This window comes from Calypte anna, chromosome 5, assembly GCF_003957555.1.
Source record: "Calypte anna isolate BGI_N300 chromosome 5, bCalAnn1_v1.p, whole genome shotgun sequence".
Taxonomy (NCBI): Eukaryota; Metazoa; Chordata; class Aves; order Apodiformes; family Trochilidae; genus Calypte; species Calypte anna.
In genome coordinates, this window is record NC_044250.1 from 16,255,731 (window position 1) to 16,279,470 (window position 23,740).

Consider the following 23,740-nt stretch of genomic DNA (forward strand, 5'->3'; position numbering starts at 1 on the left):
AACATTTAAAACAAAGACTTTTAATGATTTATCTAAAATAGATAGTTAATCAAACAGGCCAAATCCCATGTCATCATCAGATTCTTCAGACTCCTCCTTCTTCTCTTCTTTCTTCTCCTCAGCTAGAAGTAAAAACAGACCAAGCCAATGGTCAGTACATCTTCTGCACCACAGATTTTCCAGATAAACATTTTAGGGTTTTCAGCTTCCATATTATAGATGTATTTCAGTCCCTATGGCTCATCTTTTCCCCTTCCAACAGCAGGGATGAATACCAACAGGACACAGGCACTCCATGGGCAGGGATGTGCTCTGCCACACTGAATCCTGAGAGATTCTCAGGTCTAACCCAGAAGGTGGCTACAGAATGCTCCTGATTGCCCCAAGGAAAATTAACTCTTCATTTTACACCTCAGTCCCACAGGGAATTTTCAGTGGATGAGGCTTGAAGTTAAGGCTTCATTGTTGAGGTGTAAACAGAGCTGCCCTGTAACACCTCAGCACCAGACTCACCTGCAGCAGGGGCAGCAGCAGCAGCAGGGGCAGCAGAGCCTCCTCCTGCAGAGACAGCCACAGCTCCCCCAGCTGGCATGCTGGCAAGTTTTCCATTACCTGAGGGGACAGAAGAGAAAGGACTTAAATGCTCTTACCGAGCCCAAAGGCAAAAAGGAAATGAAGAGTGCAGGAAAAGCAGCCCCAGGGCCTGAACCCCTCACTGTCAGCTGGAAGGAACTGGTAAGAAAGTACAAACTGTTCTGGGAGAAAACCTCAAGCAGTGAGAGCAGTGACAGGAAGCTTTCTTCTTTACATAGTCTCTTTTTTTTTTTTTTTTCCTGAAGCTTGTCACATAAAAATAGTGGCTAACACATCCAGTTTGGCACACACAGGAAAATGGTGTATTTTCTGCATACCAGCTCAGAAACCCATAATTTCAGTATGTATTTCAACACACCTCAAGATTACACAAGCAGCTCTGGCTTCCTCCCCACCCCTTTTTAACACTACAGAGCTGTGGGGGCATGACTGGATCCCACAGGAGAAGGGTGTGAGGGGGATGTATTTATGGCAGAGTGTACAAGACTGTTTTGAACTAATTCCCCAGCACACTGTGAACCCTCCTGCATCTCCTCTGAGATTAGCAAACTGACTTGTGATTTATGCTCATCTTTGGAAAGCCAGCTAGTCCCCTGGCAGCTGCCTGTCACATACCAAGGCTCCCAGGCCATCCAGAGGTCATGGGATCAGCATCTTTGCCTGTATTCAGATTTCAGGGAATCAGTTTCTAAATAATTCCCTGTTGCTTCAAGCTCTAAAAACTAGAGCCAAGTAAACAAACATGTTTCATATTCATTATGTTCTATAAAGCAATTTATTTAAAGGAAAAGTATTACAGAAAGAGTTTAAGTGTGTTATAAGATGAAAAATAGCTCTCAGGTCTTCAGACCAGACAGAGAAATGTGTAGTTACTGCTTGTAACAGCAAGGCCAAGGAAAGTCCTGTCAGCCTTTCAGCAGCTCTGTGCCTAAGAGTTCCCTTGGGCCTGGGCACTTGTGGAAAAAAATTTTTTAAACTACCAGAAACCTTTGTACTGCCACAGCTCTGCTTTCTTTCAGGCCTATGACCCAGTCAGTCAGTGTAAAAAGTTCCAGCTCTGGCAGAGCCAGCAGGCTGAGAGCACAAGGGGCTGCACAAGTCAGCACTCAGGAGTCCTGTCTTAGAGGAGAGGAAAGGCTCAGGAAGAAAAGGGCTGGAGTGACAAAAAGGGCTGGAGTGACAAAAAGGGGCTGGAGTGACAAAAAGGGGCTGTAGTGAAAAGGATTGCAGTGAAAGGGACTGTAGTGAGAAGGGGTGGTAGCAATCCCTGGGTGTGTATCTGTACCCCCAGGGCACTGGCACACTGCATTCTGTTCCTCAGGTGTCACAGTGCCTGTCAGTGGGCGCACACACACACACACACACACACACACACACACACAGAGAATCCCCCAGAGAACCCAAAGGCCCAAGTGAGGGGTAAGGCCCTGGAAGCCCCCAGTCCTTCTCTGGTCCCCATGTCCAGGAAACCCCACCAGGAGCAGGCTGCCAGCCAGCTCACACATGCTCAGGTTTCCCACTTTGCTGTGGTCCAAAAGCGAAGCCCAGCAGGTACTGGCACTGACCTGCAGGGGATTAGAATGGACCTGGGTGTCCCAGCTGAGAGGCACCAGGGTGCTCAGCCCCAAAACCACCCCAAATCACCAGGGAGCTGGCAGCAGTGCTCTGCTCCCCAGGCAGAGGTACCAGCCACCTCAGAGACTCTGCTTACCCTGAGCAATGACATCCTCAATGTTTTTTCCATTCAGCTCACTAATAACCTGTGAATTAAATTCAGATCAGAATGTTAGTAAGTTTCAAAACAGTGTAAGCTACATTTAAACAAGTCCTGGTGAACCATCCTGGACATCCTGCTGCTAACACAGTCCCAATATTCCTCATTTCTCAGTAGAAACAGCAAGGTATTGCAATTAAAACTCCAGCAATGCTCTTCCATGGAAACTTTTTCAGAAAACCTGATGCATTTATTATGAATCCCTTGCAGAGAGGATGGGGTGTTGTAGGGCCCATCAGGAACCCCTACAAGTGGTGTGTCAGTCAGTGAGGGGCTGTTCCCATGCTTAACTGTTCCCACCTCCTGCTCTGTGCTCACTGGGAGGCTCCTACCCCAAAACCCAGAAGGTTCTGTTCTGACACTGCCAGATGTTACAGCCCAGCTGGTTTTCTACCCACACCCTGAAACACAAAGTCCCAGCTTCAGCTTCACTGCCCCTGTGGGACAAACCAGGGATGAGGAGAGCAAAGCAGAAGCACCTGAGAGTGTCACAGACCTGAGGGGAGTCCCTGTCAGTCAGTGCTGAGCACTGCAGGCACCAAAGCACCTGCTCCAGAAGGTTCTGAACAGGCAGCTCCTGATGGCATCTGAAAAAACCCTTTTCTTCCAGAATCATAGAATGGGTTGGGTTGGAAGGGACCTCAGAGATCACCAAGTCCAACCCTTGATCCACTCCCCCCGTGGTTCCCAGCCCATGGCACTCAGTGCCACATCCAGGCTCTTTGGAAAGATCTCCAGACACGGAGAATCCACTACTTCCCTGGGCAGCCCATTCCAATGCCTGATCACCCTCTCCAGAAAGAAATTCTTTCTCATCTCCAACCTAAACCTCCCCTGGCACAACTTGAGACCCTGCCCTCTTGTCTTGCTGAGAGTTGCCTGGGAGCAGAGCCCGACCCCCCCCTGGCTCCAACCTCCTTTCAGGGAGTTGCAGAGAGTGATGAGGTCTCCCCTGAGCCTCCTCTTCTCCAGCCTCAACACCCCAGCTCCCTCAGCCCTTCCTCACAGCAATTCTGCTGGATCCCTTCACAGCCTCCTTGCTCTTCTCTGGACCTGCTCCAGCACCTCAAGCTCCTTCCTGAGGGGCTGAGGGGCCCAGAACTGGACACAGGACTCAAGCTGTGGCCTCCCCAGGGCTGAGCACAGGGGCAGAATCCCTTCCCTGGACCTGCTGGCCACGCTGTTCCTGAGCCAGCCCAGGATGCCATTGGCCTTCTTGGCCACCTGGGCACACTGCTGCCTCCTCTTCAGCTTCCTGGCAAAGCAGCAAACATTTTAAAAACTCCTTTCTTCCAGGAGCACCAAACATTTTAAAGACCTCCCTGGATTTCCACAGGTGTAAGGTACAGCCAAGGCAAACAAAAAAGGGTTAAGCCATGCCCAGAACAACTTCCAGAGAAAACTGCTGATTTATGAAGTATTAACCAGAGCAAAGCCAGCAGTTTGGTGTTTCACAGGAGCAGCATGGCTTCACACCAACAGCTCCAGCCCAAGGATGTCAGCTCAGCCAAACCAACTCAGCTGGTTGGCACTATGGGAAAACACTCTCCAGCTGGAAAACTAACTTGTTTTTTCCTCCATCTCCCTGGAAATAGTCTGCACAGAAACACAGGCCAGGTGTGAGACCAGCTCTGTCTGTGTTTTAGTGGGGTTTTTGTTGGTTTTGTTTCATTTTGTGTTGTTTTTTTTTCATTATCACTTATTTTTACGCCAAAGGTCACATCACAAGAAGCCCAAGTAAGAGAAGCTGTTCTTAAAAAGCCAGTTTTTCAACACAGGAATTTCAGCATTCACTTCAAAAACCTTCCCACATATTATTACTGAACATTTTTAACATCCACTGTGATAATTTGCCTGTTTCTTGGTGAAGGAACAAAACCTCTGCAAGGCACTAACAAACTGATTACTCGGAAGTGGCAGCTTTGAGTCAACACTGAACAAAAGCCAAATAATTAAGTCCAAACCCTGCATGGTACCAGAGCAGGATTTACTTATCTGGAGCCATCACCCCAATGAAATTATTCCAATTATTGCACTGAGAATTAACACAATAACTGAAAATCATTGAAAGTTATAAAACAGCCAAAAATCAGCAAGAAATACCACGAGGTTTTAGTGGAGGACAAAAGTGGTGGCACTAACACAGCACCACAGTGTTAGCTAGGGAAAAACTGTATAAAATACTTCTCTGAACACAGAGCAGCCCAACAGCCGGGCAGCTGAGCATCCCTGGGACACAGCTCCCGTGTCTGAGGGGGATCTACCCGGAGCAGGGAGCCCACACCACCTTGTTCATGCGTTTCATCGTCCGTCTCGATGCCCACGCTGTCCAGGATCTTCTTCAAATCCTTCGAGCTGGGGGACTCGTTGCCCCCGAGCACCGCCAGCAGGTAAGCTGCGACGTAACGCATCCTGCAACACACCAGAACCCCTCTTCAGCGAGCCAGAGGAACCGCAGCACCTCCCCGCACCGCCTACAACCGCTTTGCTCCACGTTCACACCCAGCCCCGCGACCCGCGGAGCCCCGCACCGTGCCCTGCCGGGTGCCCCCGCAAGGGCTCCGGGGTTCTGCAGCCCTGATGCCCCGGTATGGCCTCCCCCAGCCGGCCCCGCACCCCCTTCCCTGAGGACAGCGGCCCCGCACCCCCCCGCACCCCCCAGGCCCAGGCCCGCAGCGCACATGGCGGCCCCGCCCGCCCCCACCCCGCCCCGCGGGCTCTGCCCGAGTCCCCGCAGCACCCGCGGGAAGGGGGGAAGGGAGACGCGGTTACTTGATGGGAAGCGGGAGCGGAGCGGGGAGTGCGGGGAGCGCCCGGGATGGCGGCGGCGGCAGAAAGGGAAGGGCAGAGGCCTGCGCACAGCCTTCCGCCCCTCACCCCGCAGCAACGCGCGCTGCCATTGGGCCGCGCTGGCTGAGAGCCGACCAATGGGAGCCGCGGGCTGTCCCGCAGCCACGCGTGGCCGAGCAGAGTCAGGCGCATGCGCAGAGCGGGGATGGGGGATGCGGGGGGCGGGGTGTGCGCTGGGGTGCGGACCCGAACCCGGACCCGAACCCGGACCGCAGCGTTGGGACACACCGCACACCCTGTCCTGGGCCTTATCGCCCTTCTCTCCACCCTCCTTTCCCTTTTCTTTTCCCTTTCTTCCTTTTACTCCTTTTCCCTTTCTTTCTCCTCTCTTCCCTTTCCCTTCTTTTATTCCTTTTTCTCTTCCTTTTACTTCTTTTCCTTCTCCCTCTTCTTTTCCTTTTCCTCCTTTCCCCCTTCTATTTCCTCTTTTTCATTCCCCTCCTTTCCCTTTTAGTTTCCTTTTCTTTCTTTTCCTCCTTTTCCTTTTTTTCTCTTTCTCCTCTTTTTCCTTTCCCTCCTTTCCCTTTTCATATTTCCTTTCTTCCTTTTCCTCCTTTCCTTCTTTTCCCTTTCTTTCTCCTCTTTCTTTTATTCCTTTTTTTCTTCCTCTTCCTTTTCTTCCTCTTCCTTTTCCTCCTCTTCCTTTCCTCCTCTTCCTCCTCTTCCTTTTCCTCCTCTTCCTTTTCCTCCTCTTCCTTTTCCTCCTCTTCCTTTTCCTCCTCTCCCTTTTCCTCCTCTCCCTTTCCTCCTCTTCCTTTCCTCCTCTTCCTCCTCTTCTCCTCTTCCTCCTCTTCCTCCTCTTCCTTTCCTCCTTTTCCCTTCCTCCAGCAGGCTCCAGCCCCTCCACTCAGGACAGACTTCCCAGAGGAAGGGTTGGATGTGTTGCTGTTGGGGAAGGTGTGGATGCTCCCCAGCAGTGAGGCCTCCCCTCGGGATTAGTGGAGTCACCACCCGCGGGTGGTTCCTTTTATTCCCTCTGGGATGAGGGAAATGCAGGGAAAAGCTCACATCCTGCAGGAATGGGAAGGCCCAAAGCCCCCAGGACCCTGGGGCTCCCCAGAACCACCCAGTGCCATCCACTGGGAACTCTGGTGGTGCCAAGGAACAGCTGGGAAACAGAGAGGAAATAGCCAGGGAACATCCAGGAAACAGCTGGGAAACAGGGAACAGGCAGGAAATGGACAGGAAAAAAGACAGGGAACGTCCAGGAAAGAGGAAGCATCCAGGAAGCACCCAGGAAGCACCCAAGCTCCCGGGTTGTTCTGGGGAAGTGCTCCAGAGGAGCTGTGCCTCGTTCCTCCTCACTCCCTGGGGGAAGGGGAAGTTCCCCGGGACACCCCGGTGCCGGGCTTGTGCCAGGGGCATTTCTCCCGGGTCAGTACCACAGCCGGGTCAGTACCACAGCCGGGTCACACCCCGGTACCGGCCCAAAAGCTGCCGCGGAATCCCAGATCCGCCGGGTTGGAAGGGACCTATCGGAACCATGGAGTCCAAGTCCTGTCCCTGGGTAGGGGAATCCCAGCAGGAGCCTGGGAGCACCATCCAGAGGCTCCGGGCAGGATCGGTGCTGTGACCACTTCCCTGCTTTTCCTGCTCTCTGACATCAACTTCCCACCGCTCCCGGACAGACGGCAGCCGGTACCGGGCCGGGGACAGCGGCACCGACACCGACACCCAGCAACGGGCCTCGGGCAGGCTGCGGGGGGGCTCAGCACCCCCAGACCCGGGCTCAGCATCCCCAGACCCGGGCTCAGCACCCCCAGACCAGAGCTCAGCACCTCCAGCCCCGTGTCCTGTGCAGGCTGCGGGGGGGCTCAGCACCCCCAGACCCGGGTTCAGCACCCCCAGGCCCGGGTTCAGCACCCCCAGATCCGTAAAGGCTGCGGGAGGGCTCAGCACCCCCAGACCCAGGCTCAGCACCCCCAGATCCGGGCCCAGCACCCCCAGACTCGTGTCCGTTGCAGGCGGCGGTGGACTCAGCACCCCCAGAACCGGGTTCAGCACCCCCAGACCCAGCCTCAGCATACCCAGACCCGTGTCCTGTGCAAGCTGCAGGTGGGCTCAGCACCCCCAGACCCGGGCTCAGCACCCCCAGATCCGGAAAGGCTGCGGGAGGGCTCAGCACCCCCAGACCCAGGCTCAGCACCCCCAGATCCGTGCCCAGCACCCCAACCCGTGTCCTGTGCAGGCTGTGGGGGGGGCTCAGCACCCTAGACCTGTGCCCAGTACCCCCAGCCCCGGGCTCAGCACCCCCCGCCCCAGCTCTCTCAGAGACTCCGCAGCCCCCCAGGCGCTGCCCTGCAGCCCGAGCTGATGCCCGAGCCCCGGGACTCTGCCCGGTACCGGCCATGCCGATGGTCGCCAAAAACACCATTTTGTGGCCTCTTTGTGAGAAGGTCACACCCGGTCCCGGCCCTGCCCCTGTCCCGCTCCATCCGGCACCTCCCCCGCCCCGGCCCGCCCCGCAGTGCCGCTTCCCTCCGGACTTTGCAGGAAGAGCCTGGGCCGGGCTGAGCCGAACCGAACCGAACCTAGCCCGGCCGGGCCTTGGGGACCCGGGTTTTGTGTGCCAGGGAGCGGGTGAGAGAAGCGTGTCCGTGATGAGCGGGGCTGAGCGTGTGTGGGGTCTGCTCGGTGCCGGTCCCGCCGTGGGGGGAGGTCCCGCGTGGGGGAGCGGGGGCTGCGGCGGGGCGACTGAAGGGTAGCCCGGGGCTACCGTGTGTGTATGGAAATGTGTGTGTCTGTGTCTGTGCTTGTCCGGAAAGGTCCCTGCAGTGTCCTTTATGCACTCCTGGGGCTGTGTTTGTGGTCCCTGAGCCTCTCCAGCCCAGCCGGGGCAGAGCTGCTCTCTGCTTCCTTCTTTTATAGTTTTACAGAGCCATAGCAGGTGGTATTTTGGCGTGCATGTGTCTGTAGGAGGGTTATGCACAGCCCTTTTTGTATGAAATATCTTATTACTAGAAACGTGGGTTCCATTTACCTGTTCGTCCTGTCCCCACATGTCCCTAAGGCTTTGTTCCTCCAGGGAGCTGGGCAGCAAATCTCACAGCCTCCTTGGGGAACATCCCTGTGGCTATGCCACACAGGGTGACAGTAAACCCACTGCTCCCAGGGGCAGTAGTGTGCTTCTTCTGGCCTCGGATGTTACAGCCCTTACAAGGCTGTTGTTGTTGTGCATCACTCACTCAAAAGAAAAACCACATAGCCCATGAGATCCGTGCCAGGGTTTCAGAAGAACTCCTGATATTCACACAATACATTTGATTGCCAGGCTCAGGAGGGGCTGCAAAATGCAAAGGGAGCAGAAAGAGCAGGAATCATAGAATCATAGACTGGGCTGGGTTGGAAGGGACCTCAGAGATCCCCAAGTCCAACCCTTGATCCACTCCCCCCGTGGTTCCCAGCCCATGGCACTCAGTGCCACATCCAGGCTCTTTGGAAAGATCTCCAGACACGGAGAATCCACTACTTCCCTGGGCAGCCCATTCCAATGCCTGATCACCCTCTCCAGAAAGAAATTCTTTCTCATCTCCAACCTAAACCTCCCCTGGCACAACTTGAGACCCTGCCCTCTTGTCTTGCTGAGAGTTGCCTGGGAAAAGAGCCCGACCCCCCCCTGGCTCCAACCTCCTTTCAGGGAGTTGGAGAGAGTGATGAGGTCTCCCCTGAGCCTCCTCTTCTCCAGCCTCAACACCCCCAGCTCTCTCAGCCTCTCCTCATAGGGTCTGTGCTCAAGTCCCTTCACCAGCCCAGTTGCCTCCTTTGGACCTGCTCCAGGACCTCGATATCCTTCCTAAACTGGGGGCCCCAGAACTGGACACAGGACTCAAGGTGTGGCCTCATGTGGAAATGGGGGAGTCAGGAGTATGTGGCTGCTGGTGTGAAAACAAGTGTGGGGCCTCTGCTGCTCTTTGTGCCCCCAGTGTGCTGTGATGATGGGGGGGGTTTAGAAAAGCTCAGGTGGTTAAAGGCTCCTTCATGCTAAGAAGGAATTATGAATTCATTCAAATTTCATACCTCTGCTCTTTGAGGTCTAAACCCTTCGTAGCATGTGCTGTGTGACACCTGCTTTCCCCCTTATCCATGGAGTGCAGGAAACAAGGAGGAGGTGGCAAGCAGCTGGCCAAGGCTTGGTCCCTGTTTTGCTGCATGAGAACATCCCTGTGGAGGCAAACCTGAGGAGTCCCAGTGCCATGGATTTACCTTCTCTGACCCCCTTCCTGGCCCTGCCATGTTTGCTCTGCTGCCCTTTCCCTGTTTTCATCTGTGCTCACTTTTATCCCACTGGCACCCGGTGTCAGAACTGAGTTTGAGGAGCTCCTGTCACATCCTCTGGACTCTGCTCTTGGGTCAGCTCTCCTGGCCCTGGTTTCCCCTCCACTTGTAAAGCTCCCCACTCTGACACTTTGAAATCTGTATAGGGTGTGGACATTTACATTTATATCTTTTAAAGTTAACCCCTTTATTCTGAGGGTGGGTAATCTCCCCATTCCCTGCTGAGATGTCATCTGGGAAAACTCAGAGGTTTTCTCTGGGAGGAGAAGCCTCCATGGCATCCCTCACACTGCATTTCTGTGCCCCCTGCACAGAAATGACTGAACAAGGATTTCAGTAACACATCTATACCCCTCCTGCCCTCTTGCTGGGCTTATGAACAATTTCCAGCCCCTCTGGGCAGGGCAGGACAAAGCAACCCAAAGCCAAAGCACTTCCCCTTTTTTGTATTTTTGCCACAAAAACCACCTGAGTTTCTGCAGGGCCCTTTGCAGGTAGCTGAACAACCATGGCAGTATTACCAGGACAGCAACAACAAGTGAAACAACCCTGTTTTTATCAGGGATGTTGCCCATCCTCCAAGTCCTGTTGTTAGTTCCTGCAGTCCAGTCCATTGGGCTGTGGTCAGGTCTTTAACAAACACCTCAACCTGTACAGTTTGCTCCCCAAAAAGAGAAGAAAAATGTTGACAAAAAGGAGGAAGGGAAGATTGGTCCCTAGAAGAGAAGAAGTTAAGAACACGGGTTGCTTTATGCAGTTGTGATTGGGGTGGTTCCCCAGCCAGGCACCAACTGGCTTTCCAAAAATGCCAAGAATATCTAAGGTCTGAAAGTGTTCCTTGGGATTTTTGAAGACTAAAAGTAGGCCAAAGCATCTGCTGTACTGTGTGATTCTCCAGCATATCTGTTCCCTCAAGAGAAACCCAAGTCACAGCAAAGGTAAAAAGTAGGAAAATCCTCAATAACTGCAGGACAGGAAGAGACAGGGTTGTTTGCATGCTTGGTGCTGTGCTGGGACCCAGCATCCCACAGATCCTGTGGGGTTTGTGCCAGGAGGAATCCTACCTCTTCTTAAACTCATTCTGCCAGATCATTGCTACTACCAAGATGAGGATGAATTAAAAACATTAGTGTATTTATAATGCCTTTTCTTTCCATAATTCCAGCTATAACTGAGGTTATGCTTTCATGGATACAGTTGGGGTACCTGGGAATGGACCCCCATGGGGGGGGTTCTCCAGAGCATGGAATAAAGTTATGTTTTCATGGAACCATTGTGGTTGGAAAAGACCTTTACGACCCCCAACCATTAACCTCTCATTGTGCACTTGTGCTTTCTTCCAGAGCCATCCCTCCTCCTCCTCTCCTCCTCCTCCTGCTCCCGGTCCCAGCTGCCTGCCGGGCAGGACCGAGCATGTCCGCGCTCCATGGATGGGGAATTGGCAGAGCTGCTGGAGCTTGGGGAGAGCAGGGAGGAGCTTTCCGTGGCTCCTGGGTTTCCTGGCTCCTGCCTGGCAGGCAACAGGCTGAGCCTGGACGTGTATCCCGACGGGTGCTGCCGGCTGCTGCGGCTCTTTGCGGGGCGGCCGGGAGAGGTGGTGCGGGTGGAATTCCTGCGGCTCAGCACCAACGATCCCTTCCTGGGCACCACGCTGAGCATCCTGCCTCACCTCAGGAACATCAGATCCCTGGTGCTCAAAGGTAAATCCCGGGCCACGTCGCCATCCAACTTTTCTAGACTAAGGTGTTTTTTTTGTTGTTTTTTCTCCCTCCTTCCATCCACACCCTCAGAACAAGCTGCCTGAGGAATTGTTTTGTTCCAGTGCCCCCTTCCTCCAGCTTTGGCTCAGCCTTGCTTAGAGCTGGGTGCAGATCTCCACAAGATGCAGCATCCAAACTCTTTCATTTCCTTCCCTTGTTTCTACAGCTGCCTGGGGACTGGTTCTTGAGGTCTGGTTGGCTTGATGTTGTGACATCTCTGTCCATCCTCGAGGAAAAGAACACCTTTTCCATGTCAGTGCAAGGAGATGGGGATTTAAAGGTGCTGCATGTTTTGGTCGATGTTCAGTCCTTTTATTTTGGGCAGTGGGCTGAGCTGTCTTTGGGGCTGACTTTGCTAAGTCAACCCTGGCTTAATTCTTGCTCAGTGTCAGTCAGTGTAGGTTGAGCAGAGTTCAAGACAGACCAGAATGGGCAGTTCAGCATTTTATCAAAAACATGACACAGTGTGACCCTCCTGCCTGTCAGACCTATATGCATTACATCATTCATTAGTTTTCCCATGTCTTTCCTGTAGGAGGATCTCAATACAAGTGGGATACTTTCTCTACCAGGCTGAATAATTTGATCTTTTAGAGGTGGGATTTTAAAATTAGAGGGGAAAATGGGCACTTTGTGTCCAGAATGTTGGGTTCCAGCTGAAAACTGAAAAGGTTGAGGTTCATTTCTTTATCTGCCACAGCTTTCTTGTAAAGAATTTGTCTTTGCCCCCTTTAGTAAGATGAGGATAACAGCAATACCTTTTATCAAGCCTGTTTTGTACACACAGCCTGAGCATCCTGCAGTGTGATAAAGCAGCTGGCTAAGATTTTCTTATGTACAAAGTGCAATCCACAAGTGATTGTTCTCATTTTTTACCATTATGGCATAAAATAATGTCCAATGCCCTCTGCTGCAAGTAGATAACTGTGGAAGGAGAGTAGGAAATGCTGAAGCAATTGAGAGTTTGAAGTTTCCTTTTGTTTGCTTGACTTCTTTTCCTTAGGTGCAGCCCTCCTCCAGTTTGAGTGGCACAAGCTGGGGTGGGGGACTTGTGTTCTTCTCTCTGCACTCCCTGGCTTACACAATAATGAATTACCTGCTTTTCCCCCCATATTTTCACTGCTTTCCTCACACCTGCTCTTGGAGAGCTCTGGGCCACCCTGCCAGAGGTTCCAGATGTGTGAGGAGCCTGGTTCTTTCCACGTTTCTGATCCAGCTGTGTTTAGCAGAGCTCCCCTGCCTGACTTTGGCATCTCTTAACTTCACCATTATACCCCTTCCCCTGACCTATATAATGCATATAGGTCTGACAGGCAGGAGGGTCACACTGTGTCATGTTTTTGATAAAATGCTGAATTGCCCATTCTGGTCTGTCTGGAACTCTGCTCAACCTACACTGACTGACACTGAGCAAGAATTAAGCCAGGGTTGACTTAGCAAAGTCAGCCCCAAAGACAGCTCAGCCCACTGCCCAAAGTAAAAGAGGGACTGAACATTGACCAAAACGTGCAGCACCTTTAAATCCCCATCTCCTTGCACTGACATGGAAAAGGTGTTCTTTTCCTCGAGGATGGACAGAGATGTCACAACATCAAGCCAACCAGACCTCAAGAACCAGTCCCCAGGCAGCTGTAGAAACAAGGGAAGGAAATGAAAGAGTCTGGATGCTGCATCTTGTGGAGATCTGCACCCAGCTCTAAGCAAGGCTGAGGCAAGGAGCAGAACCCCCACTTCTCTCTGAGTGCTTTGTAATCAGAGCTGCTCACCCTGCTCAGCAGCTCCTCATCTTCTTGGCCTCTGTGCTAAGGATTCTCTCTCAGTGTGAAGCTGGATGCTGATCTCCTCCTCTCCTTCCCTCCCCACCCAGGTGGCCATGCCAGGGATGACTTTGGCTCGTGTCTCTGTGGCTCCCTGACAACTTTGCCACCAGACTTGGGAAACCTGAGCTGTCTCACCCATCTGGACCTCAGCTTCAACAGCTTCTCCACCTTGCCCAGCTGCATCCTCCACCTTCCCAGCCTCCGAGTGCTCCTGCTGAGCCACAACAGACTGGTTGCTCTCCCTGAGGACTTTGGCTCCCTGGGCAAGCTGACTTTCTTCTCTGCTATGAAAAACCAGCTGAGGGCCTTGCCTCGGAGCATTGGGGAGCTTGCAATGCTGCAGGACCTGGATCTCTCAGAAAACTCTTTGGAATTCCTCCCCGAAGAAGTTGGGAATCTGCACAACTGCATGGAGCTGGATCTCTCTGGGAATTGCTTATCAAGCATCCCAGACTCCTTGGGTAAGTATTTTCCAGGGGAAAAGAAGGACATGAGCTTTTGGTGCAGTCCAGGACCTCTGAGGCTCTTGGTCTCTGTCCCCAGAGTCATGGGCACAAACCATCTTTTCTGTAACAGCCAGGTGGAAGGGATATCCAGAAGAAACGTGGTTGGATCAGTCAGTCTCTTGGAGCATTAGTGTCTCTGTACCATGCTTTCTGCTTCTCTGGATCAGGAAGACTCCTAAGTTTCAATCCAGTTTGCAGTAGCTGAGGATTTGGGTTTGGCCAGCATCCAGGAGTGGAAACAGAAGAGCTGGCTTTTGGTGGGATGCAAATCTGGGCTTGGAATCATGCTGCCCAGTGTGGACCAGTCCAGTCAACTGGGATCTGCCCTCTGCTGCCCAGCTTCCTGGCTCTTGGGTCCTGTTTTAATTACTTTGTGTTAATGAAGTGCCCAGGGCATTGGTGGAGTCCCCATCCCTGGAGGTGTTTAAGGAAGAGCTGATGTGGCACTGAGTGCCATGGGGTGGGGTTGGGTCATATGGATGATCTCAGAGGGCTTTTCCAGCCTCAGTAACTGTGTGATTCTGTGCCCAGGGCTGTCACTGACACAGTGCACGGAGGCTTCTGACACCCAGAGTTGTGTCTGGGTGCTGGAAGGGAGGGACCAGGGGAGACTGCAGTGCCCCTCACCTCATTCCCTGGGCTCCTTTAGTGTGTGAGGGACAGACATGCTGAGCTTTTGTGCCTTTTCCTTACTGTATGTCTGTACATGTGGTGAGAAGAGAGGCACAGGGGGGGGTTTGAAGTGCTGTTCAATGCAATTAACAGCAGGGATGGGGGGGGGGGCACTTCTTGTTCCAACCTGCAGCCAATCTGAAGTCTCTGCGGCGGCTGCATCTCCACAGCAACCTCCTGGGGACAGTCCCTGCCTCACTTGCCAGCCTGCCCAGCTTGTCCAGGCTTGATCTGCAGAACAACTGCCTCCGTGCTGTGCCCCCTGAGATCCAGACCCTTTCCTGTGTGCACCTCCGAGGGAATCCCTTAGGAGAGGCTGAACCCTCCTCACAGCCTGGTAATGACCAAGCTGCTGCTGCTCTGGGTCCTGATCCCTCCCTCAGCCCAGCAGGGCACGGGTGGATGTGGGGTAGAGAAGTCAAGCAAGGGGGGAATCAGATCAGATCAGATCAGTAGTTGTTTTTCTGGAGTAATTATTAGTTTCTAAGGATACAGCCAGTACTGGTCCTGGTTTTATGAGGCCATGCCTGGTCTGAAGGGCTCAGCAGTCCCTGGAGGGCTCAGCAGTCCCCAGGATCCTAGGAAAGATTTTCCAGTGGAAATGGAAATGGTATTCACAGGAAACAGAACAGGGTCTGGGCTCTCTGGCAGAGGTGAGCATCAGTTCTTGGACTTGCTGCCTGGCCCTGAGGCTGTGGTGGCATTGAGAGCACTAAGAGGTCATTCTGCTGTGCAGTTACCTTCTGCTTCCCTGTGGTTTCCCTGCAGCTTTGCTCAAGAAGAAGGTGATGGATGAGCAGGTTTATGAACAGGGTTTCCCAATGGTGCTCATGCTGATGAGAGCAAGGGATGGTTCCCAGGGGTGGCCCTGAGAGCTGCAGGGGTGGAAGATTGAACTATTTTCTAATTCTAATTTTTCTAATTCTCCCTGGTTCTGAGTTTTCCTGGGGAGAGTCAGCATTTCCAGTACATCTTGGGACCCCTGGGCCCCTTCCCATCCTCCTGCTGCTGCCTGATCTCAAGCAGTGTGAGCAGGGTTCCATGAACCACCCTAAACAATGGCAACATGTTCAGTTTTGGGGATGTAAACCAAAACTAAAATGTCAGTTCAGCCTTTCTTGTCCACCCTGATTTATGCAACCTCTGTCTTCTCCTCCTACCCAAACATTCTGATCTCTGCAGATGAATCCAGTGCCAGAGGGCTGCGAAGACTCTTCCTTGCATCAGGAGAGAACAGGTAAGCCTCTGTTATTAAGAAGTTTTATTACAGTGGTGTAACAAGGTCCCAGACAAGACTGGGTATTGCATGTGTGCAGAGGAGCTTGTGTGGCCTCGGCAGGAGCTGCTTCTGGTGATTTTTGGAGGGCTGAAGTCACTGCACGGTGTCATACATGAATGCATTTCTCCTGAAAGCTTTACTGTCACCTCTGAAGGCTGCAAAGTGGTCCTGGCCTGTGGCATCCATTTCTACTTCCCACCGGGGTCTGCCTCTGACCCTCTGCAGATCCATTTCCAGATCCTCGCCCCAGACCCCCGCTGGGTCAAGCTGAGACACCACGATGTCCTGCTGAGCAGAGTCCTGGAGCTGCAGCCTCACGGAGTCAGGTTCCACCAGGTGAGCACACATCCAGGCCACCTCTCCATCTCTCTGCCTCTGCAGGAGTTTGGCAGAGCCTGCTGAGAGAGCCTCGTGGGGTTTTTGGGACAGCTGCCCCATCACTTCTGCTTTTCAGTGGGTGCAGGGCTGGTTTGGAAAAGCCCCAGTGCAGAGGCTCAGGAGGACACAGGCAGCTCCTCTGGCACTGGGCTGCTCTGGCTCCTTTGCCTTCCCCATTGGAGTCTGGATTGCCAGGAAGCTGAAGAGGAGCCAGCAGTGTGCCCAGGTGGCCAAGAAGGCCAATGGCATCCTGGGCTGGCTCAGGAACAGCGTGGCCAGCAGGTCCAGGGAAGGGATTCTGCCCCTGTGCTCAGCCCTGGGGAGGCCACAGCTTGAGTCCTGTGTCCAGTTCTGGGCCCCTCAGCCCCTCAGGAAGGAGCTTGAGGTGCTGGAGCAGGTCCAGAGAAGAGCAAGGAGGCTGTGAAGGGATCCAGCAGAATCCCTGTGAGGAAGGGCTGAGGGAGCTGGGGGTGTTGAGGCTGGAGAAGAGGAGGCTCAGGGGAGACCTCATCACTCTCTGCAACTCCCTGAAAGGAGGTTGGAGCCAGGGGGGGGTCGGGCTCTTTTCCCAGGCAACTCTCAGCAAGACAAGAGGGCAGGGTCTCAAGTTGTGCCAGGGGAGGTTTAGGTTGGAGATGAGAAAGAATTTCTTTCTGGAGAGGGTGCTCAGGCATTGGAATGGGCTGCCCAGGGAAGTAGTGGATTCTCCGTGTCTGGAGATCTTTCCAAAGAGCCTGGATGTGGCACTGAGTGCCATGGGCTGGGAACCACGGGGGGAGTGGATCAAGGGTTGGACTTGGTGATCTCTGAGGTCCCTTCCAACCCAGCCCATTCTAGGATTCTGTGATTGCTCCTGCTAGTCCTGAGCTATTACCTTCCTCACTCCCAGCCCTCCTGTGCCAGAGGATAAGTGCTGTGCCAGCATTTGGCTTCACCCTGCCAGGGGAACCATTCACATCCTTCCCTAAAATCCTGAGCCTGTGGTTTTCCATCAGGCTGGTGAGTACTTATGCCAGGGCTGATAACCATGTTGCTTTTCCCTTTCTGCCCACAAGCTGCTGGACTTTTCCTGCCATCACTCCACATGGCAGACCTGGGGTCATCTGTCACCTCCCTGGAGGCTGCAGGACAGAGCAGGTCCCCATTCCCTGCTTTGCCCTCCTGTCAGGGATTAACACTGTCCTGGCAATTAAACCCAATAACAGCTGCTCTGTCTCTATTAATCCCCCTCCCCTCCCTGATAAAGAAAGGAGAGAGAATAAGGGAGAGAGACTGATGGGTTGGAAACTGAACTACACAGCGTTAATGAAACAGGAATGATAAATAGGAAAAATTGCTAAATCTATACAAATATACAGGAAAATTGATCCCAGGTTCCTCCCCCTCTCTCCCAATAACTCTCCCATCCCCACTGAGGCTGCAGGGCAGCCCTGGGACAGTCCAGGCTGGAATCCTGGGGTCAGCAGCAGTTGGGAGCTGGAGGCAGGAACACAGAGATTCAGGCTGGGATGGATCAGGAGCACAGGCAGAGGAAGGGATGGAATCCTCCCAGGATGCTGAAGCAAACAGGGAAGGGGTGAAGGAAGGGAAGCAGGAAAGGCAGGAAGGGCAGGAAGCTGGAAGCTGGCTTGAGCCTGGTGATCCCTGAGATTTCTCCTGAGTCTGAGGTGTATGGGATGGAATCCTCTGTTTGGTCAGTTCTGGCATCTCTCTTGTCCCTTCCTCCCCAAAGGAGGCTGCAGGTGGGACCTCTTTATTCCTCCTGGAGGGTAAAATGTTCCTCAGAGCTGAGCAGTGTCCTTGGCTCTGCACACCAGGCTCTGGCTGGAACTCTAACCATGGAGTGGGATCAGTCCTAGAAGCAGACACTGTCTGAGAAACTTGCTGTGAATTTCAGCAAGTGCAGCTGCTTACAAGAGACTGAGCTGAAAGCAAAAGGACAAGGCAGAAAATCCCCTTTATCCTGGCCCAAACCAGGACACCTCCCCCTTCTTGCCTGCAGTGGAAGCCACAGAGCAGAGCTAGGCTTGGTTTTATCCTTTTTATTGGTGTCTCATGGGAATGCTTTTTTCTTTTTCCCCAGGAGGTGCAGATCTGGATGCCATATGCCTTCCCCCAAGCACTTCACCAGCGGGAGGTGGTGGTTCGGACCTTCAGTGGGCAGAGCTGGAGTGACCTCACAACAAGAGTGGAGCAGCAGAGAAAATCCAAGGTAAGCAGAGTGGAGTGACCAGTGCCCACCCAGTCTTCCTCTTACCCTCTTTTGGTTTTGCCCATTTGAAACATCTCCTGAGCTGTGTTTTCAGCTAACTGCCATAACATGATTTCAGCTCCAGGTTTCCTCTCTCATGGAGTTGTGTCTCCTGGAAGTGATGAGTTTCAGAGTTTCTCTGCAGTGTTTCCATCTACTTGTCTGCCACTGGCACTTCTTTTCCTGCATTTATTTTATTATGTCCTATACCTGTGTGTTTTCTCTCCTTCCCTGTCTCTTACAGAAGCACCTGGCTCACTGCAGTGTCCTTCACTTCTCTTGGTTCCTCGTCGTGTCACGACTTGTGCAGAATGAATGCCAAGTGCCATCAGAGGGGACACTGCTCTTTTCCAGTGTGGATCCAAACATCAAAGTCACCTTTCCTCCTGGGGTCACCGAGGAGACCCGCAGTGTCAGGCTGCAGGTGTGCACGTTGTACAGACAGGCTTGGAAAAGCCCCAGGCAGCTGCTGGCCCCTGCCAAGTGTGGGAGATGCAAGAGAGATGCTTGCCCTGGGGTGATCTGTGGCTGACCTGGAAGCTTTATGGGCTAAGCCATCTCTCCATCTCTCTCCTTCACTCCTTGCCTGCCTGAAAATTGTGTGGGGAAGGGTTCTCCTGGCAGTGTTCCCTCTGGAAGATCAGTAGGTAGCTGCTGAGGAAGGAGCAGAAGGAGATTTTGCCTCTTGTTCCCTTGCAAAAGTCTGGCAGAAGAGTTCAGTGAGTCTGGGGGACTGATTGGGACTGATTATCCATGGGGATCTAATTCTAAAACCACCCCACTAAAATTAATTTATTGCCAGCAGTATTAGAGCAGATTCCAGCCAGAGTTCACTTCTGTTTCTCCCTGGACCTTGCTCCACAAGCAGCTTTTGCCTGCTGGGAACTGGGGGAGCAGTGTGGGAATTCGGGTGCCCTGCTGACTCTGGTGCCTTAACACACCCAGGTGCTTCCAGTCTCTGCAGAGGAGATCCAGGAGCTCACAGCTGATGCAGGATGCAGAGCCAGTTCCCTGCTCTGCCTCTCCCAGGATTCCCTGATGGATTTTCTCCGGCCAGTTCGAATTCAGCTGCCCCTCCCTCCTGGGGTCACAGGTCAGTTTATTCCCAAAAATCAGTAAAAGGAAAAAAAAAACACCATCCCTGGAGTGTTACCCACAAATGGCAAGCTGGGAGTTGCTTTCCAGCTTTATAGCAATAAAACTTGCTGGGGTTTTTCTGCAGCATCAGCAAGGTGCCTGCTGGGGGGGGGGGCAGCTGGTAGTAGTCCAGGGCCACCAGCCCAGTGACCAGCAGCACAAACTGGGAGAGCTGCACGGGGAAATGATTTCTTTGCCAAACTGCATTTAGGCTGCTGTGTTGGCAGTGCTGCCAGCTGGGGAGATGCTTTGCAAAAAGGGCTTTCTTTGAGTGATGGTTGGCAACAGCTTGAAGCAGAGAACAAGGATGCTGCCTCCACGCTCTGCTTTGCCTCTTCCTTCCTTGCTCATGAACCAGGTGCTGAGCAGCTGAAAGTTTAAAGCCATGCACTGAGGCATCTCTCACTCTGAATAATGATATAAACAGGCTCAGCCTTGCCAGGGATTCCTCTGCATTCTCAGTATTCTGTGCCTCTCAGTTCCCTTTTTCACCTTTCTCCACCTTTCCTGTCTTTCCTGTGAAGAAGTGAAATAATTTTGGGCTGTGGCTTGGTCTCCATCTGCTCAGTATTTGTGTGCCTGAAGTGCATCAGGATAGAGAAGTCTGTGGGATGTATGTTTAAAAAGAGGTAGAAATTAATTAAAAACTCTAGATACTGGAGGTGGGAATTGTCCAATGAATCTGTGGGTGGAAATCAGTCCACTCTCAGTTTAAGTGGGCATTTTCTGCCAGAATATCCCGGAAGCATTGGGGGAGCCTCATGCTTTGATTGCTGCTCTTCTTTGCCCAAAGTGCAGTCCTGGATGGGTCTCCTCCCATCTCCTCCTCCCTGAAGAGGAGGTCACGAGTCTTAAATCGGCATTTTTAAAAAGAGAATCACCCAAACTTGTGGCTGGGTTTGTAAAGCCATGGATAAAGGATTCAGGTGCATATAGGATCTCTTGGTTGTTGTCTGTAGGGCTAAATTTGGATCGGTCAAGGCTGCATCTCCTCCATGGTGACCTGGAGGGCCAAACCTGGGATGACATTACCAGTCAGGTGGTGCTGGAGTTCACCCATCTTTATGCAGTGTTTGAAGTCACCCACTTCTCCTGGTAAGTGCAGGATTGAGGAAAAGATGGGATGTTCCTCTGCCTCACTATTGCCCCACTCAGAGCAGGGCTCTGCCACTGCCCCTGCTGCTTCCCTTTCCCCTTTGCAAGTCAGGCCCAGCTTGGCACTTGGTCTCTACCTGTGGCTTTTCAGTCTTGTGGGTGGGAGATGGGACTCTCTTCCTAGGCAGGATCCTTCCTTTTCCTTTTCCCTTTTCCCTTTTTCCTTTTCCCTTTTTCCTTTCCCTTTTTCCATTTTCCTTTTTTCCTTTTCCTTTTTTTTGTTTTCCTTTTTTTTGTTTTCCTTTTTTTTGTTTTCCTTTTTTCCTTTTCCCTTTTCCCTTTTTTCCTTTTCCCTTTTTTCCCTTCTTTTCCTGTTTTCCTTTTCCTTATTTTCCTTTTTTCCTTTTCCCTCTCTTTTTCCTTCTTTTCCTTTTTTCCTTTTTTCTTTTTCCTTTCCCCTTCCCTTCCCCTTCCCCTTCCCCTTCCCCTTCCCCTTCCCCTTCCCTTCCCTTTCCCTTCCCTTTCCCTTCCCCTTCCCCTTCCCCTTCCCCTTCCCCTTTCCCTTCCCCTTTCCCTTCCCCTTTCCCTTCCCCTTTCCTTCCCCTTTCCCTTCCCCTTTCCCTTCCCCTTTCCCTTCCCCTTTCCCTTCCCCTTCCCTTTCCCTTCCCCTTTCCCTTCCCCTTTCCCTTCCCTTTCCCTTCCCCTTTCCCTTCCCCTTTCCCTTCCCCTTTCCCTCCCCTTTCCCTTCCCCTTCCCTTCCCCCTTCCCCTTCCCCTTCCCCTTCCCTTCCCCTTCCCTTCCCTTCCCCTTCCCTTTCCCTTCTCCTTTCCCTTTCTCTTTCCCTTTCCCTTTCCCTTTCCCTTTCCCTTTCCCTTTCCCTTTCCCTTTCCCTTTCCCTTTCCCTTTCCCTTTCCCTTTCCCTTCCCCTTCCCCTTCCCCTTCCCCTTTCCCTTCCCCTTCCCCTTCCCCTTCCCTTCCCCTTTCCCTTCCCCTTTCCCTTCCCCTTCCCCTTTCCCTTCCCCTTCCCCTTCCCCTTCCCCTTCCCCTTCCCCTTTCCCTTCTCCTTTCCCTTTTTCTTTCCTTTTCCTTTTCTTTCTTTTCCATTTCCTTCTTTTTTTTCCTTTACCTTTTCCTTCTTTTCCTTTTCTCCTTTTTTTCCTTTTTTTCCTTTTTATCCCTTTTTTTCCCTTTTTTCCTTCCCCTTCCCTTTTCCCTGTTTATTTCCCTCTCTGCCAGGTACTGGCTGTGGTATAGCACCAAGAGCTACATTGGAGGCATCGCCCGGAAAGTCTACGAGCGGCTGCGGCTCTACCAGGTGAACTTCATCGCCCTGCAGAGGAGGAAGGACCCCGAGCAAGTCCTGCTGCAGTGCATCCCCAAACACAAGGTCTGGGCTGGGTTGCTCCTGAGCTTCTTGTGCCTCCTGATGGAGGGAAAACAAAAAGAACTCCCTGCCCCAGAGTGGTGCTGGTGTGTGCTGCCTGTGCTCACCCAGAGCTGCGGGGAGAAGGAAAACTCATTCTGTGCAGCAGCTGATGCTTCGCAGGGATTTTTCTCCCTGCTAAACCCAGCTGAGGGATAGGAACTGGCCACGTGGATGCTGTTAGCATCCAGCAAACGTGAGACAAAACATGCTGGCTTGAAGTTCAAGACATGAAAGTGTCACTTGTCTGACACAGACTAGGAGTGGGCAGAAGCACTGCTTAGGTGTGGTCAGAAATGGTGATGTTCCTGCTGTCTGCAGCTCCAGCAGTGGATCAGAACCCATGATCCTTCCTGAGCCTGCACCTCAGGTTAGTTTGTGCTGTTAGTTGGAGCTCATCTGGCTGATTTTGTTCAGAGGGAGATGGCAAAACTCACACGTTCCCTTCCCTCACATCTACCCCAGAGATATCAGCCCTCAGTAGTGTTAGCAATGCATGGATCTGGTTTTGTACCTTAACAGCTCAAGGAAGTGAGGATTATTTTATCAGCCTGTCAGAACTGTGTATCCAGCTGTCTGCATGATCCTCTGCTCTGGTTATTCTGGGTTTTTTTAATTTTTTCTTCTGTATTGAAATTACCTGTGGACGTCAGCATCTACAAGGATTCTTTATCTCTTGGGTTCTGGGCTAAAATTGTTTCCAGAAGGGGCAGCAATGTCTCTCACAGTCAGACCAGGGTTTGGGGGTGTCTGTATTCCTGCAGGGATGGTCATGGGCTGAGAGAAAAGGTTTTGCAGTTACAAATGGAATGAGTAGGAGACACCTTGCTGAGCCTTGCACTGCCTCTGAGAGCCCAGATTTCACACTGTGAGCACAGCCCAAACGAGCTTCCTGCTCTCCTCAGCTGTGCTGTTGTAACGTGTGGCTTTTTGCAGAGAAAATGTATTTTAATGATGTATTTTAATGGGATACTGTGAGGCCAACAAGGTAGCAAGTAAATTCCTTGCTGTCTTTGAAGGTTACTTTTTAAAAACACAGAGACATTGCCGAGAAGGCTTTTTAGTGGCAGCTTCGGGTGCCTTGTCTTTGCTAACCCACGGGGGCTTTTCTGCCTTCTGTTTCAGAACAGCAGCAGGGAAGCTGCAAAACTCAGAGCATCCCTTCCTTGTCTACATGTACCTGGGACAGGAGGGGAGGGTGTTTGCTCATTTATTTACATCCCTCCCACGTGCAATGGGCTTTCCCTGTGGAACACGACTGGGAGGAACATCGTGGACACAGGGATATGCAAGAGGGGCAGACCTGGGGGTTTCTGTGGTTCTTCTTGCCAGGTTGACCCAGTGCTGAAGAAGCTGCAGGACCGCTACCGAGGCCCTGAGCCCTCTGACATGGTGGAGATGTTTGAGGGAGAACAATTCTTTGCAGCTTTTGAGCGAGGCATCAGCATCGATATGGGTATGGTGCTACTGGGCTCCTCTCTGCTCCTGATTCTCTGGCTCTCTAGCCCTGGGCACGTTTCTGCTGGGCTCTGTATCCCATGGCATTCCTCTCTGTCTCCAGCTTGCCCAGCCACTGAGCTGCTCCCAAAACCTTGCTCCCTGCTTTTCCCTCTGCCAGATGCTGTTTGCAGCTTTGCATTTCCTCTTGGGTTGTTGTAGCCAATAGCCAAGGGTGCTTGTTTTATGGCTGATCTGCTTCTGAAGCCAACTGTGCCCTTTTCCTGGCATCTGAGACACCACTCAGGAGTTGTGTGTGGTGATCTAATTAGTGCTGCCAGTTTCTGGGAGAACACATACAAGGATATTTGGTTTTGAGAAGGTATTGCTGAAATTATCCAGGGAAAAAGATTTCCTCCTAATGGAGCCATTAGAAAAGAAGAAAAGGAGGAGCAGGACCAAAACCTGGGATGGTGTTTTACACCCCGT

At 52.4% G+C, this 23,740-nt stretch overlaps 2 protein-coding genes across 2 annotated transcripts in view; one reads left to right on the plus strand and one right to left on the minus strand.

The window, feature by feature from the left end:
* On the minus strand, positions 1-5,249 carry RPLP2 (ribosomal protein lateral stalk subunit P2). The gene is given in 6 exon segments (XM_030451459.1): positions 1-122; positions 514-612; positions 2,306-2,354; positions 4,656-4,667; positions 4,669-4,780; positions 5,141-5,249. Coding segments are annotated over 5 exon segments (348 nt in total). The 5' UTR covers position 4,780; positions 5,141-5,249; the 3' UTR covers positions 1-45.
* Positions 5,050-23,740, plus strand: part of PIDD1 (p53-induced death domain protein 1) — a 23,840-nt gene continuing 5,149 nt past the window's right edge. The window contains exons 1-14 of the mRNA XM_030451554.1: positions 5,050-5,339; positions 7,183-7,273; positions 7,615-7,798; positions 10,837-11,193; positions 13,121-13,534; positions 14,385-14,588; positions 15,434-15,488; positions 15,665-15,866; positions 17,992-18,120; positions 18,404-18,583; positions 19,105-19,252; positions 20,256-20,391; positions 21,628-21,778; positions 23,147-23,270. Of these exons, the coding sequence (XP_030307414.1) occupies positions 5,050-5,339; positions 7,183-7,273; positions 7,615-7,798; positions 10,837-11,193; positions 13,121-13,534; positions 14,385-14,588; positions 15,434-15,488; positions 15,665-15,866; positions 17,992-18,120; positions 18,404-18,583; positions 19,105-19,252; positions 20,256-20,391; positions 21,628-21,778; positions 23,147-23,270 (2,665 nt within the window). The remainder of the gene's footprint in view (positions 5,340-7,182; positions 7,274-7,614; positions 7,799-10,836; positions 11,194-13,120; positions 13,535-14,384; positions 14,589-15,433; positions 15,489-15,664; positions 15,867-17,991; positions 18,121-18,403; positions 18,584-19,104; positions 19,253-20,255; positions 20,392-21,627; positions 21,779-23,146; positions 23,271-23,740) is intronic.